Source organism: Ovis canadensis, chromosome 3, assembly GCF_042477335.2.
Source record: "Ovis canadensis isolate MfBH-ARS-UI-01 breed Bighorn chromosome 3, ARS-UI_OviCan_v2, whole genome shotgun sequence".
Lineage (NCBI taxonomy): Eukaryota > Metazoa > Chordata > Mammalia > Artiodactyla > Bovidae > Ovis > Ovis canadensis.
In genome coordinates, this window is record NC_091247.1 from 81,952,677 (window position 1) to 81,966,209 (window position 13,533).

At 35.3% G+C, this 13,533-nt stretch overlaps 1 protein-coding gene across 4 annotated transcripts in view; it reads right to left on the minus strand.

Annotated features, from left to right (window-relative positions):
• The window catches only part of EML4 (EMAP like 4), a 148,832-nt gene that overhangs the window by 36,537 nt on the left and 98,762 nt on the right, over nt 1–13,533 (minus strand). For all 4 annotated transcript variants that reach the window (XM_069583487.1, XM_069583484.1, XM_069583485.1 and 1 more), the window contains 6 exons: nt 12,873–13,022; nt 10,050–10,119; nt 8,546–8,656; nt 6,617–6,712; nt 1,004–1,138; nt 762–897 (listed from right to left, as the gene is read on the minus strand). In XM_069583487.1, the coding sequence (XP_069439588.1) occupies nt 762–897; nt 1,004–1,138; nt 6,617–6,712; nt 8,546–8,656; nt 10,050–10,119; nt 12,873–13,022 (698 nt within the window). The remainder of the gene's footprint in view (nt 1–761; nt 898–1,003; nt 1,139–6,616; nt 6,713–8,545; nt 8,657–10,049; nt 10,120–12,872; nt 13,023–13,533) is intronic.

A 13,533-nucleotide genomic window follows, 5' to 3' on the forward strand; every position in this document is an offset into this window, starting at 1 on the left:
AAAGTATCCTTGGCCTCATAGCTCTTCTCTCTTCCATGGTGAACTCAATCAGTTTTAAGGATTATTGTGGGTAACTCAAAACAATCTGTATCTTTAATCTCTATTTGAATTTTCAAGGGCTTAGTATATATTAGTTTAAAATGATAAGAGCAACTGCAAAACACTAGTATTTTTTAGAACACTATTTCCTTCATGCTGGCTATCTCCTGTTTGTTAACACACGACAAATCCATTCACACTGCCCTGGAAGTGTCATTCCTTCATGCTGGCGACGTCTTGTTTCTGTTAACACATGACAAAGTTACTCACACTATCCTGGATGCGTCACAGTCATCACCATTCTCCTCCCTTAATGTACACTGATCCGTAACTGGGATTAAGATTCCCTATCTTCTGCAGTGTTCTACATTCATTATGGTTTAGCTTAAATACCATTTCTTCTGTGAGGGCTTTACAAAATACTGAAGACTGGGGTGACTTCTCTCCCAATCTCCATAGTTTTTAATGTGGTATCTGTATCATCTTTTCTAATTATTTTGTAATAATCTCCTGGAAGGCAAGGTAGTCAAATGTAGGCTATATATGCTTAATAAATGAGTAACTAATTTGATTTAAAAAAAGGTTGTTAGGAAGAACTGTGAAAAATGAAATGTATGTTAGCAACTCTCATACTGTCTCCTTACAGCTCCCTCTCTCCTGGTCTGACTGCAATAGTGATAGTGCAAACTGAAAAGAATGATCTGAACACGAGAATACTGTACCTTTAGGCCCTTTCCCGGGTGTGGGCTCTACAGTAGTTTTGCTCCATATGAGTATGACTCCACCTGAGTCTCCAGCAAGAACATCTCCGTTTCCCAAGAAAGCTAAACACTGCACAAATTTTGGTTTTTCGTATTTCTACAATGAAACAATGAGAGTTTTCAGTTTTCCCCTTGGGCATGATGACTTTATCCTTACTTAAAATTAAAGTTCTATAATAAAGTTGTAACATTTTGATCCTTACCCCAAAAACTCCCTGTTTTTTTGTTAGTGAATTGCCACTCCAGGTCCAGAAAAAAATATGTGATTTACCACATGTTATTATGATATTTGCATCTGTTGGATGGAATCCCACAGCCAAAACAACTTCATTTGTTGTCTGTGAAAAGAGAAACATAGCTTTAGGTGCATGTATATCCTTATCTTCATTAAATACCAATTACAGGTCCTGATAATCAAAGACAAGGAAGTTTACTTTTTGGCCACACCACATGTAGCAAGTGGGATCTCAGTTCACTCACCAGGGAATCAAACCTGTGGCCCTGGCAGTGGAAACACAGAATCTTAACCACTGGGCCATCAGGGAAGTCCCAGAGACAGGGAAACATTTTAAGGAAGCGCCTTTTCTTCCAATGCTTATTTTCCTGAAAAACTTAAGTAATGCATTTTCAGAATAAAATGGTTTAAATCTGATGTCCTTATCTTATTATATTATCTTTTAGGCCATCTATATATAATAACTCTGCACTAAAAAGACATTTATGCAAATTACAGTTTTGTTTTAATTTCTTGCACATTCAGGGAAAAGAACACTAAAACTAGCAAATGAAACAGCAATATAAATTCTGTCTTAAAGACACTGCCGTTTTGGTCTTTAAAAAAAAACACCTTTTTTTTTTTTTACTATTACTATTGATCATTCATTCAAGAAAATATTACTGATTTAGAGATTCATCCTCAGATTGAAGGCTGAATGGTCACTATGGATTCCTATAGAATGAAAAATCAAACAAACAAAAAACCACAAAGAGCTTTTATGCTCTTTCCACCAAAAAAACCTAAGAAAAGGACCTAGTTAAACTTAAGAGGCTTTTGTACAGTAAAGGAAACTATAAACAAAATGAAAAGACTACCCACAGAAAGGGAGAAAACCAACCAATAAGAGACAAATCTCCAAAATATATATACAGCTCAGTATCGAACAAACAAATGAAAAAATGGGCAAAAGATCTAAGTAGACTTTTCTCCAAAGAAGACATACAAATGGCCAAAAGGCACAAGAAAAGATGTTAGATATTGCTAATTATTAGAGAAATGCAAATCAAAACTGTAATGTGGTATCACTTCACACCAGTCAGAATGGCCATCATCAAAAAGTCTATAAATAATAAATGCTGGAGATGGGGTGGAGAAAAGGGAACCCTCCTATACTGTTAGCGGGAATGTAAACTGGTAAAGTCACTATGGAGAACAGTATGGAGATTCTTAAAAACCTAAAAACAGAACTACCATATGATCTTATATAATCCCACTCCTGGGCCTATATCCAGAAAAAACCATAACTTGAAAAAATATATGCACCTACTGTTCACTGCAGCATTATTTACAACAGCCAAGACATGGAGGCAACCTAAATGTTCACTGACAGATGAGTGGATAAAGAAGATGTGGTACATAAATACAATGGAGTATTACTCAGCCATAAAAAGGAATGAAATAATACCATTTATGGCAACATGGATGGGCCTAGAGATTATCATACCAAGTCAGTGAGGGGGGCCTTCCCGGGTGGCTCAGTGGTGAAGAATCCAACTGCCAAGCAGGAGATGCAGGTTCAATCCCTGGGTGGGAAGATCCCGTGGAGAAGGAAATGGCAACCCACTTCAGTATTATTGCCTGGGAAATCCCACGGACAGAGGAGCTACAGTCCATGGGGTCACAAGGAGTTGGACACAACTGAGCAACTCACACACACTGGTATAAATATTTCCAAGTATACACACCCACAGTTCTAGTGATAAGATGTTTAAGATATAAACTGAAGTAATCTAAGAAAATAAATCACTTGGGTATTTGTGTAGCTTTATAGGATATTTAAACTTTCTATTAATGTATACTATATAATCAGAAAAGTTCACAAATCCTATGTACACAGTTTGATAAATTCTCACAAATTGAACACACCTGTGTATAGCGTCTAAAGCAAGAAACAGATCATTACTAACATCCCAGATCCCTCTTCTAGTTACTATCCTCTACCTCCACTGAAATAACCATGATCCTGAAAAAGCTGGCTTAAAGCTCAACATTCAGAAAACGAAGATCATGGCATCCGGTCCCATCACTCCACGGGAAAGATGGAGAAACAGTGGAAACAGTGTCAGACTTTATTTTTGGGGGCTCCAAAATCACTGCAGATGGTGACTGCAGCCATGAAATTAAAAGACACTTACTCCTTGGAAGAAAAGTTATGACCAACCTAGACAGCATATTCAAAAGCAGAGACATTACTTTGCCAACTGAGGTCTGTCTAGTCAAGGCTATGGTTTTTCCAGTGGTCATGTATGGATGTGAGAGTTGGACTGTGAAGAAAGTTGAGCACCGGAGAATTGATGCTTTTGAACTGTGGTGTTGGAGAAGACTCTTGAGAGTCCCTTGGACTGCAAGGAGATTCAACCAGTCCATTCTGAAGGAGATCAACCCTGGGATTTCTTTGGAAGGAATGATGCTAAAGCCGAAAACTCCAGTACTTTGGCCACCTCATGCGAAGAGTTGACTCATTGGAAAAGACTGATGCTGGGAGGGATTGGGGGCAGGAGAAGAAGGGGACGACCGAGGATGAGATGGCTGGATGGCATCACTGACTCGACAGACCCGAGTCTGAGTGAACTCCGGGAATTGGTGATGGACAGGGAGGCCTGGCGTGCTGCAATTCATGGGGTCGCAAAGAGTCGGACATGACTGAGCGACTGAACTGATTTGCAGCAGCAAAGATTAGCTTTGTCTGTTTTATTTAAGTGGAATAATATAGAGGGTATTCGTTTGTGTCTAGCGTATTTTATCATTACATTTGTGAGATACATTTAATGTCGGTATATACATTGCAATTTGATCATGCAAACTGCTTTATAGTATTCCCTTTACAGGGAAAGACCACAGCACTGATTTATCCATTCTCTTATTGATGGACATTTGAGTAACTTTCTTTTCTACTTCTGTTATTTTTGATTACTTGTGTTTTGGTCAACACATGTATTATCTTCTTTAGGGTTTATACAACTTTCATTTGCAATGAAAGACTTCTAATAGGGACTTCCCTGATGGTCCAGTGGTTAGGATTAGGCACTTTACTGCCATGGCCCTGGGTTCAATCCATGGTCAGAGAACTAAGATCCCACAAGCTGTACAGTGTGGCCAAAAATATAAATTAATTAAAAATTACAAAAACTAGAGAGAGAGAGACGGGAGAAAGAGTTCTAACATAGCAGTGCAACAAGATGGGTCAGAGGGGTAGGCATATGCATGTGTTCAACTTTACCTGGTAATACCCAACAGTTATCCAAAATGGCTGTACCAGTTTACATGCCAACAGCAGTATATGAGAGTTCCAGTTACTTTATACCCTCATCAACCTTGGTGATTTTGTCTATTCTTACCCATTCATATTTCCTCATACATTCAGCCTGTCAACTTCTATAAAAATCAAGCTAGAATTTTGACTATATTGAAATGTATAGACCAATATGCAGAGAAGAATTAATAACATCTTTACAATATTATCTTCTACTCATTAGAAATGTACAATCCTCTGATTTAGATCTTCTTTAATTTCTGTAAATGAGGTTATGAAGTTGCCTTACTGAATTTAAATTTACATAAATTAACAAGTAATGTATCAAATCTCCGATCCTTTGTGACATAAGCTAGGACAGAACTTACTTACAGAAGACTAGAATAAGGTCAATACATAGGGAGAAGCTAAGAGGGACAGAATCAGTGATCTAGTCCCTGACTTAAATCATTCCTGAGGCAAAATTCTCTACCTTTACTAGATCTCTTCTTTAACTTTCTAAACATGAATCTATAAATTCTTATTAAGTTTGCTTTAGTTGTTTTGAAGTCATTTGCAACGAAAGACTTCTAATATAGGGACTTCCCTGATGGTCCAGTGGTTAGGATTAGGCACTTTACTGCTATGGCCCTGGGTTCAATCCATGGCCAGAGAACTAAGATCCCACAAGCTGTACAGTGTGGCCAAAAAAATTAATTAATTAAAAATTACAAAAAATTAAAAAAGAGAGAGAGGGAGAAAGAGTTCTAACACAGACATTAAGGACACAGAACTGAAAGCACCTGTTGACTGGCTGAGTGTGAAGTGAGGGAAAAGGAGTCATGAATGATGCCTGAATTTTCAGCTTAGGCAATTAAGTGGAATGTGATGCTACTCACTGAGAGGCAAAGCTGACTGGGGGCTAATAAATATGATGAGTACATGTCTGTACACACTGTGGCTGGGGTACTCATATGAGGATGTCCTGGGCTGGAGTTAGCTGGTGTGGGACACGTCAAGTAGTAACCAAGGCCATGGGAGCAAACGGAGCAGCATATGGTGTTTGCACAAGACATGGGATGTAACTCTCAGCAACATGCACCCCGAAGGTTCCAGAAAGGAGACAGAGGAGAGGCCAGGAGGAGGAAAACCGTAAGACTTCATCTGGCAGCCTTTAATACAATGGACCAAAATTTACGTGTTTCACTGTGGAGTAACTTCCCTACGTTTCAACGTAAAATTACTCTGAACGATGGCTGAAAGACAATCTATCTTCATTTATGTTTTTTTAAAATTTGAGGTTTCCTGATACCTTATATTCCTTTCGAGTAAAATAAAATCTACCCTACTTCTTTCAAAAGATTAAAAGTACCTAAAAGAAATAACCTCTTTTCATCCAACAGGTTGAAAGCTTGAAGATTTTACAAAACAAAACTTGGAGAGCAACTGAGGAGGAATGTGATGTTATTTGAGAATAAAGCAAATATGTCAGAGGCTTTCAAAAGCCATCCTGCACCTCTGGATCCCTCTGAAAGCCTGTCAGAGGGAGGCCATTTTCTGAGCCATATGAATGCAGCTGCAATGCTAACCTCGTTCCTTTCTTACAAGTCATAGCCTGCTCCACACAAAAGGATTAACACTACTCCACAGCAACTATAAACGCGGTGGCATTTTATGTAATAATCCCACAAACATAATTTAGACCAAAAAAACTTATCACTGTATGCTTTTTCAGTTATGTCAGTCATATTCCCGAGGTTCAATTTTTCCTTTAGATTTTTTAATCTTTATAGATTGAACAAAATAACATTTTGCTAAAGAAGAAGCCAAGTAGAGCATGTAGTCTTAATTTTGAGATTAGATATCCAACTACTTCAGCATTTCAGTAGTACAATGTATCTGAAACATCACTGAAAGTGGTTGAAGCTGCTTGACTATTTTATCTTAAAGGTACCATAAGAATTCTTGGAGAAGGAAATGGCAACCCACTCCAGTATCCTTGCCTGGAGAATCCCGTGGGCAGAGGAGCCTGGCAGGTTACAGTCCATGGGGTCGCAAGAGTCAGACATGACTTGTGACTAAGCCACCACCATCATAAGAATGACGGCAAGTCAGCACATCTGATGAATGTGGTCAGGTGGGGGCGTGCTGCGATTCATGGGGTTGCAAAGAGTCGGACACGACTGAGCGACTGAACTGAACTGAACTGTACTCTCCTGAAACCTAAGAGTATGCAACATACTTCAAGGACTTGCGAAACAAAAAATGTATTTTACAAGATAAATAACCTATTCAAATTTTTTTTACCTTTATTTCTGCTCCTTTTGATTTTTTCTGCCAATCCCACACAGTAAGCATATGCTCATTGGAGTCATCGATAACACATAAATGAACACCTGAATCCTAAAGAAAAGTCAGTTTAAATAAGGCATTTAAAAATCTTCAGATAAGGCTTACTTTTAAAAAAGAAATACCATATTATGAAAACCGCCAACATTAAGATAAATACAAAGTCCTTTAAACTCATGGTTCCTTGAAATATAATGAATATACTATTTACTAAGACTGTATTTTCTTCAGAAATATAATAAGGATTCTTATTTTTTTCCATATTTCTAATTTTTTCCCCTAGGTTGATTTCCATTTGCTATCTAGCTACTTCCACTATTCAAAAATAGCAAATAATCAATTTTGAGGATAGTCCATTCTGCATCTTAAAGTATCTTCTGCTTTAAAGTGTTCTGACTGCTTTTAAAGTATTTTCCTTTGCAGTAGATGTGAAATGTATACAATTTTATAACTTTGGTCCTAAATTTCGGTAAATCTGTTGGAATAAGTTATGTGAAAGTTTGCCGATTTTAGTTTTCCATGATATTATTGATTTATATTAAAATGAATAAACAAGATAAATAAAAACATAAATAAATTCCTTTCTATTTTCCTAAAACTATTTTCATTCACTAATTGATACCTTCCAGAAAAAGAACTGTGGATGATATTAAAAGATTATTTTTTTTCTAGTAGCATTTGTAATATATACCTTATGATGTCTATGGAACAAAGAAATACTGTGGTGACAAGTGAGAGTACTGAGGAAGGGCAGAGCTTACTCTCTTCTCTTTTGCCTTCTTTTACCCTGTACTGGAATGATTACCTAAACTAGGAAAAGTCAGTGCAGGAGGCAATTCAAGACAATCTTAACACTGTAACAATATCAACCAGAAGACAACAGTTACTGCTACAGAGATTTTAGGGAGTAAAAAAGGTAGTATAAGTATTTCCCTTCTCTCTGCTCATCTCCTTTTCTCATCTCCTTTCTTCTAATTCCTGATTCATGAGAACCCTTGACATTCAGTGCTTGTAAGCTAGTAAAGTTCCTGTATCCACCCAAATTTATACTTCTGCTCTAAAAATGTCCCTTCCTCCTCCACATCCCACAAAACAGCCATAAACCAGAATACAACTGCTGATAGTTAGGAATTAAAGAGATAATGTGAATACATAAATATATTCTAAAGTAAGTATGAGGCCCAATAAAATCTGGAGGGATATTTGTATTTGAAATGAAAAAATTATGCATCCTAAAAATATAGATGTTCTCTCGTATGGTCTATAACAATTACATACAGTTCAAGAATAAACAGAATGTTTAAATGAGCAACATCTTATTTCATTCTCCCCAGAATAAAGCATCAAGACTTAGGTTAAGATTGCTAGATGCTGAATTTTAAACTTAAATATAAAACCATGCCATCATCAATTCAGAACCTAAACAATTCATGACTTTAATGAGCACAAAGATCTGGCTATTTTCTTTGCTGCAACATGACATTAAGAAAAGACAATACTCATGGCAGAATTGGCCAAGTTTCATGTCCCTAAATTTTGTAAGTAAAATAGACTTCTATGACTCAAGCTGAATCAAAAACATATCTTATTACTTACTTCAATTTTACTATGCTATGTATGCAATTCCTTTAACCATTTCCTGCTATTACATTGGAATTCTATTTCAGGCAGAATAACATAAGTATAATTAAGTGTAATATCCTGGATCTTATCTAAACCAAAGTCCTTTAGTATTTCAGTTAAAATGCTGGCCACTGATAAGCAACAGCTAACATCTAATTTTTCAATTAAGTGATACCTTTCTATGAACACACACACAAACCTGAGCTTAATGTCTTTTCTGTATCTTTGTGTGGCTGGCTTACTCCCTTAAAAATTGTTACTTACTGCTTTTGAAAAATCCAGGCATCCTACTCCACGTTCAAAAGTTCCAAGTCCAATAATTTGCAGTGTAGAAAGACTAACTGAATCCCACACTCTGACATGGGGTTGAAGGGGCTGCAAAAACAAGGGGAAAAATACAAGATAGCAGGACTTAACTAGTATTTACATAGATGAAAATACCACTCCTACAAGAACTGTTTGCCATCTTTAAAAAATAATGATGGATGGATAAATGTCTAATAAAAAATAGCCAGTACATTTACACATGCCCCCAAAGAATGTTGAGCAGGTATTTTCTTCTCATACTACAAAAATAAGGAAATGACAAAGTGATAATAGTAGCAGCAAATGATCTGAGTATCTAGTATGTGCTATATACTATTCTAATATGTCACATGCATTAATTCATTTAATTCTCACAGACCCTGGGGGTTAGGTGCTATTATAATCATCATTCAACAAATGAGGAAATTGAGATAGTTTTTAAAATTAATTATTTTATTTTAATTGGAGGCTAATTCCTTTACAATGTTGTGGTGGTTTTTGCCATATACTGACATGAATCAGCCAAGGGTGCATGGGTCCCCTCTTCCTGAATCCCCCTTCTACCTCTCTCCCTACCCCATCCCTCTGGGTTGTCCTAGAGCACTGGTTTTGAGTGCCCTGCTTCATGCATCCAACTTGCACTGGTCATCTATTTTACATATGGCAATACACAAGTTTCAGTGCTATTCTGAAATAGAGATTTAAATAACTTGTCCATAGTTATCCAGCTATTAAAAGGTAGACTCAGGATTCTAATACCAGCAAATCTGCACTGGAAATCCTGCTTTTTGCATTACTTTCATTCCTGAGAAAATAATATTTAAAAAAAAAATCAGTGTCCAAAAATTGCTAAGCAAACAGCCCTTAAACAGAATTTAGAACTGGAATGAGTATTAAAAGTCATCCAATATACTTTTCTTTAAAGAAACCAGGCAGAAAATGCTATTAAGTATAGTCATATACATGCTAATCAGTCATCATTAATATTCACTGATCCTTATTAATAAGGGATTTGTCATGTAAGCCAATAGTATTGAATAATAACTGAAAAATTTTAAGTGCTATTTCTAGTCATATATAAATTACATATAAAATCATATGTAAAATATAAAATTAAGGGATCCATCAATTTAGGATAATTATAGTACCTTCCAGCAGACTGATAAATTATTCTATACTTAAAAAAAGAACTTTAATAAGCTTATCAGTTCTCCCATTCTTATAAATAAATAGCTTCCTTAGGGAGAACACTTATTTTTTGAAAAGGAATATTTTAGTGTGACTCTCTTGTTCTTTTTTTTAATGTTATTACATTCTATTATTTTTTCCTCTGCTTATACTAAAAATTCCTTAATAGTTAAATTTTAAGAGAATGAAATAAATGAGTTAGGGTTAAATACAATCAATTCCATCCTAATATCAATATCACCTGGTACAGAATGCATAAAACTGTGCCACTCACCCTTCCATCCTTATCCACTCCAGCTATCTGTCCAGTTGCAATCCTAATTTTGTCAGGATGTATAGCAAGGCTAAAAAGCAGTGTTAACAACAATTTTAAATACAGGAAAGATGTAAAACAGCAGAAACATGCCTCAGTATCAACATTTTTCAAACAGTTTTTAATCATTAAAAAAACTCAATGTGACCCATTTGTTTTATTTTCTTTGGCTAATCAAATAAACATCAATTACCTATCGGTCTTGTAAGTTTTCTGCGGTATTTTTGCCTTCTTTGTTAAACTGAATTATTGGAGCACTAAATTTGAAGAAAATATCTACTCATAATTGTGGCATGATAAATTTATCACATGTTCACAATAAAGGAACTTGTTTCTAGTCTTACCCCTAGACATATTCACATAGTTTTATTACTGTGAAGATGTAATATTACATCTTGTAAAGATTTTAAATGTTGGAGAATAATGAATTTAAGCAATAAACAGAGGGAATACATTTTTTGTTTTTGGTATATATTGCTCATTATTTTCCAGAACAGTTATCAATTTAAATTGTTATAAAGAAATAAAAATGTTTTCAACATTTCACTACAACTTCCTCATATTAAGAATTATACCTTTTAACATGTCTTGGTAATCTGATTGGTATAAAAGATTATCAGTTTAATTTCTTTTATTATTAAAGAGGCTAGAGTTTTTCAATATGTTGCTTTAACTAATGTTATTTCTTCTCAAATAGTTCATATGCTTTGAAAGAAAAATGAAAGTGAAAGTCACTCAGTCGTATCCAACTCTTTGCGACCCCATGGAATATACAGTCCATGGAACTCTCTAGGCCAGGACACTGGAGTGGGTCGCCTTTCCGTTTTCCAGGGGATCTTCCCAACCCACGGATCAAACCCAGGTCTCCCGCACTGCATGCAGATTCTTTACCAGCTAAGCCTCGAGGGAACCCAAGAATAGTGGAGTGGGTAGCCTATCTCTTTTCCAGTGGATTTTCCTGATTCAGGAATTGAACTGGGGTCTCCTACACTGCAAGCAGATTCTTTACTAACTGAGCTATCAGGGAAGCCCATACATCCTTTATTGAGATCAATTACATTGACAGTTAATATCTGAACCAAACACATATATTACCTAATCCATCAATTTTACTTTTTTTAATATAGATCAATTACATTAAGAGTTAATTAAAAATCTAATATTTACATTTTTCCATATTTAATTCAAATCTTAAACACTTAAAGCAAAATTGCTGGATTAGGTAATATATGTGCATGGTTCAAATATCAAAAACTACAAAAACACTTACAAAACTCTGCTAAAATCTCATCTATCTGGCTATTATCCCTACTCTCTGTAACACCAACCAGGTAATCGCTGTAATCAGTTTCTTTTTATTACTAATTCTGGAAAAATTTTACCTATGTGAAAGTCAAGATAAATATTTATCTTCCACCTCCTTTTTTACACAAATGGTCAAATACTACACATTTTCTTGTTCTTTTATACTTACGAGTATATCTTAGGGATCTTTCCATTTAATACACAAACACTCTCCTCATTCTTTAATTTTATTGAAGCAGAGTTGATTTACAATGTTGTGTTAATTTATGTTGCACAAAGTGATTCAGTTATATATATATATATTTTTTTTCTTTTTCACATTAATTTCCATTATGGTTTATCACAGGGTACTGAATATAAATCCCTGTGCTATACAATAGGACTGTGTTGTATATCCATTCTATATATAATAGATGGCATCTGCTAATTCCAAACTCCCTGTTCTTTTCTCCCCAGTCTCAACAAATCTATTCTCTATTAAGTAAGTCTGTTTCTGCTCTTTTGCGCCATATTTTAGATCTAAATGTGTGATATCACATCATAATCGTCTTTCTCTTTCTGACTTACTTCACTTAAGTAGGGTAATCTCTAAGTCCATCTAAACTCATTCTTTATGGCTTCGTGGCTGCATGCATACCACACATTACTAGTTTCCAGCTAAAAGATATTCAGGTTCTTTCCAACCTTTACCATCAAAAATGATGTTGTAATAAGTAATCTTGTACATGTATTATTATCCTTCTAGTGAAAAAGACAAAATTTTAATCATCTCTAAAAGTTGAACAATATCTATATTTTAAGTCTAATGTATATTAATTTTTTTCTAGGTATAGATATAGTTGCCAGAATAGAAGATTTTAAATGTTGGAAAATAATGAATTTAAGCAATAGGTAATTAAAGTTAACTTCAAAGTAGTAAAATTGAGTATTTCAAAAATACCCCGAGCATAGAAAAGGAGTTCTCACACTTTTATGGTTCTCACTCTATTTTACAGTTTGATCCTTATTCAGCTATGATTTCCCTTTCCTCCCAAAAGTCTCAAGTTCAAAACTTACCTACAGAAAATAAATTCTCAATAAATATTAAGTAACCAATAATCACTCTCAGAAGTATGTCAAAGTCTAGTCTGCCACATATATCTGATGTTACAGGCCAGAGGAGAAAGTATAAATGCTCTGGGAAAGCCAAAGAAGCGCCCATCAAAATTTATAGATGATATGTTGCAGGTATCTATTGCAGGTACCTGTTCATGCAGGTATCACACCAACTATTTTGGAGACCTATAAGTCTTTTTTATTTTTGAAATCTACCTATAGGATGTCCATAATATCCTTAAATTCTCATTTTTCCATAAGAAATCATTTCCAATAAAAACCTAGCTTAATAAAATACAAAAATAAGAGCATGAAATAAATAAATATATATATACATACACACACACACACACACACACACATATATATATAAATGATACCAACCATTTTACACAGTCTGTATGACCCAGGTAGTGCCGTTGAGTTCGCTCTTCATAATTAAATAGTACTACTACTGATGCTATGAAATAAACAATTTCCCCGGTAGGAAGAAGGTAAACATTAGCTCGACAATCCTTTCCTCGATAACCGTATCTTAAAATAGAGAGTCAAGGTTTCGAACAAACATAACTTTCAAAATGTTAAATAATTTATTAATGGATATGTAAAGGAATCAGTATAAGTAAAGAGGACTGGACTGTAACTATAAAACTCATGTCTTGCCATTAGCCCTTGTGCAGTTCCAAGACTTAATATGCTTAAATCCTAGTTTCCTCATTCAACCAAGAAATACATATTGAGCTCCTACTGTGTATCAGGCATAGAGTAGAATATGCATTTCTGAACAAAAATATGTGGGTCTGTGTCCCTGGAGTTCTTGCTTTTCAAAGGTAACAAAAATTTACACCAAGTATATTAGAAATTGTGGAAGGAAAAACAACAGGATGCTAAGAAGAAAACACAGGAGGAGGATCTAACTTAAATGGAGAGAGAAAAAGAGAGAGAGAGCAAAAGATGGGCTACTTGAGGGAATCTCCTGGCGATCTACTGGCTGGACTCTGCGCTCTCACTGCTTAACCAGGTTTGATCCCTAGTTGGGACCTAA